This window comes from Colias philodice, chromosome 32, assembly GCF_061535455.1.
Source record: "Colias philodice isolate Cphi_HAF_F1 chromosome 32, ilColPhil1 Martin Lab GWU primary, whole genome shotgun sequence".
Lineage (NCBI taxonomy): Eukaryota > Metazoa > Arthropoda > Insecta > Lepidoptera > Pieridae > Colias > Colias philodice.
In genome coordinates, this window is record NC_143117.1 from 2,590,401 (window position 1) to 2,593,112 (window position 2,712).

The window sequence follows — 2,712 nt, forward strand, 5'->3', positions numbered from 1 at the left end:
CACCGTCAGCTATATGTAGCTTGCTTCAAGAGTAGGAAATCCGAAAAATTTATGTATATATACTCCGGACAATAAAATGAAAAATGTTGTTTATAAACAAGTATTGTAAATAATGAGAAAACGTTTTCAATAAATTTTTTTTTTACTTTTTACGTCATAGTTTATTTTTTTTATTTCGACTCTACCACGTCATCTCATATCAACTCCCGGGCGAAGCCGGGTTTTTTAGCTAGTATATAATAAAACTAAGTCGATAAAATGTGCGTGCCGATAAAACTTAAAAAGGAGTCCCGACACGATAAAGGGACTTATGTGGTGTGATAGCCCTTTATCCCCCCTCGAACAAGAAAGTTCCCGTTTTAATCTAAAGGGCATGTTTTTAAAGATATAAGGGATTTTCCGACCCTTCAACTTGGAAATTAAGTGCAGTGGCGCCATCTGTTATCGAATATTTGAACTTCGGAGACTATATTACACTCCAATAGACCGACCGTATATTTTGGAGTTAAAGCGACATAATTTTAGTTATCCAAATTAATTCTCAAAGTATTAAAAAATTTAGGTTTTTAAATTTCGCGCCTTTACTACATACGCTACCGCTACAGAAGCTAGAAAGTTCCCGTTTTAATCTAAGGGCGTGTTTCTAAAGATATAAGGAACTTTCCAACCCTACATAGTGGCGCCATCTGTTATCGAATATTTGAACTTCATTCAGGACAACGATTGTTTGGGTTGCATTTCCAAAAGCGTTGCGAGCAAATTTCAATAAAGTCTTAAATTTAATTTGTTGCTATAATAAAGTTATTAAATTTTGTGTATTTGTACGTCATTAGCTAACTTATATTTTGGAGTTAAAGCGACATAATTTTAGTTATCCAAATTAGTTCTCAAAACCTTAAAAAATTTAGGTTTTAAAATTTCGCGCTTTTAGTACAAATGCTACCGCTATAGAACCTTTTATTATGGCGGACGATAGTGACCAGAATACTAGGTGTGAGAGAGAAAATATTTTCAAATTTTCTCGAATATTCTAGAGCCTAGCTCTCTGAATATATAAGAGCCCGGTGTCGCTCACCAGAGTTAGTTTAATTTGAACAGCGAAACGAGCGATTTCAAAACGAAAATAAGAGAAGTTATCTGTGAGCCTTTATTTAGAAGTATCACGTGTGAGTATTTTTAATAGTGTGTTTAATTAACTCTCGATTTTGAAACGAAATAGAAATAAGTTATTTGTGGGTTTTTTTCGTGAAATTTCCCTATAATATTAACAACATGTAACCCATCAAACCCAAAACAGCTATGGGACTCTTTCAAAAGGAGTATGAGTGATGATATATTGTACCAAGTCCGACAAGCTAATCCTGAACTGACTATAGAATTCAATGACGAGATCTTCAATGAAACACTCATTCGCTTAGAAGATAAATGTTTAGCAATAAATAATCAAGCCTAAGTAGAACTTGGAATGCCAGCACCACAAAGAAATGCTTTTAGTGTGCTAAACTACGAAATTATGAAGGAAAAAAGTTACAACATCAATCAACTACTTGAATACAATGCTCACAACTCTCAATGACAATAAAAAAAAAGTTTACGACGTTATAATGAGCCGGATAAATAACGATATTGGTGGAATTATTTACTTGGACGCACCAGGAGGCACCGGTAAAACGTTTCTCATAAATCTTATACTGGCGGAAATACGTGCTAAAAAACTCATCGCACTGGCATTGCAGCCACACTTATGGAAGGAGGATGATCTGCCCATTCTGCCTTACAACTACCATTGAATATAGCCGAACAACAATTCCCGGTATGTAAAATTTCAGGAAAATCTGGACGTGGTAAATTCTAAAACAAGCTAAAATTTTCATCTGGGATGAATGCACCATGGCCCATAAAAAATTTATAGAAGCCATGGACAGAACATTACAAGAATTGCGAAAAAACTCTGAAATAATGGGAGGAGCTCTACTCATACTCTCAGGAGATTTTCGACAAACACTTCCAGTTATTCCCAAGACAACATGAGAAGACGATATCAATGCATGCTTGAAAAAATCACATCTCTGGCTACAAGTCCAAATACTGCAATTAACAAAAAACATGAGAGTTGAATTATCAAGAGATGAAACAACAGCACAATTTGCTAAAATACTTTTACAAATCGGCGAAGGTACATATCCTACTGACCAAACGACCGGCCTCATTGAACTTAACAGTGATTTCTGTAATATAGCCACTACTGAAGACGAACTAATCGACAAAATTTATCCAAATATTATTCAGAACTATACTAATGCAGAGTGGTTATTTCAAAGAGCAATTTTGGCCACTAAAAATAATATTGTTGACGATATCAATTTTAATATTCTGAAGAAAATACCTGATGAAGAGAAAATATATAAATCGATCGACACGATGGTATCTATTGAAGAAAGTGTCAACTTCCTCACTGAATTTCTAAACTCTTTACAAGTACCAGGAATGCCATTACACTGCCTTCGTCTGAAAATTGGAACTCCAATCATACTACTCAGAAATCTCAACTCCCCAAAATTATGTAATGGAACTAGAATGATCGTAAAACAGCTATCGAATAATATCATTGAAGCTGAACTTATTTCTGGAAAGACCAAAGGACAGACAGTATTTATACCTAGAATACCACTGATCTCTTCGGAATTGCCATTTCAATTTAAAAGACTGTAG

At 34.6% G+C, this 2,712-nt stretch overlaps 1 protein-coding gene across 1 annotated transcript; it reads left to right on the forward strand.

Moving 5' to 3' along the window:
- The first annotated feature begins 2,106 nt into the window (after positions 1-2,106).
- Positions 2,107-2,712, forward strand: LOC149474954 (uncharacterized). The gene has a single exon (XM_089714036.1). The coding sequence runs from the start codon at positions 2,107-2,109 to the stop codon at positions 2,710-2,712; it is 606 nt and encodes a 201-aa protein (XP_089570162.1).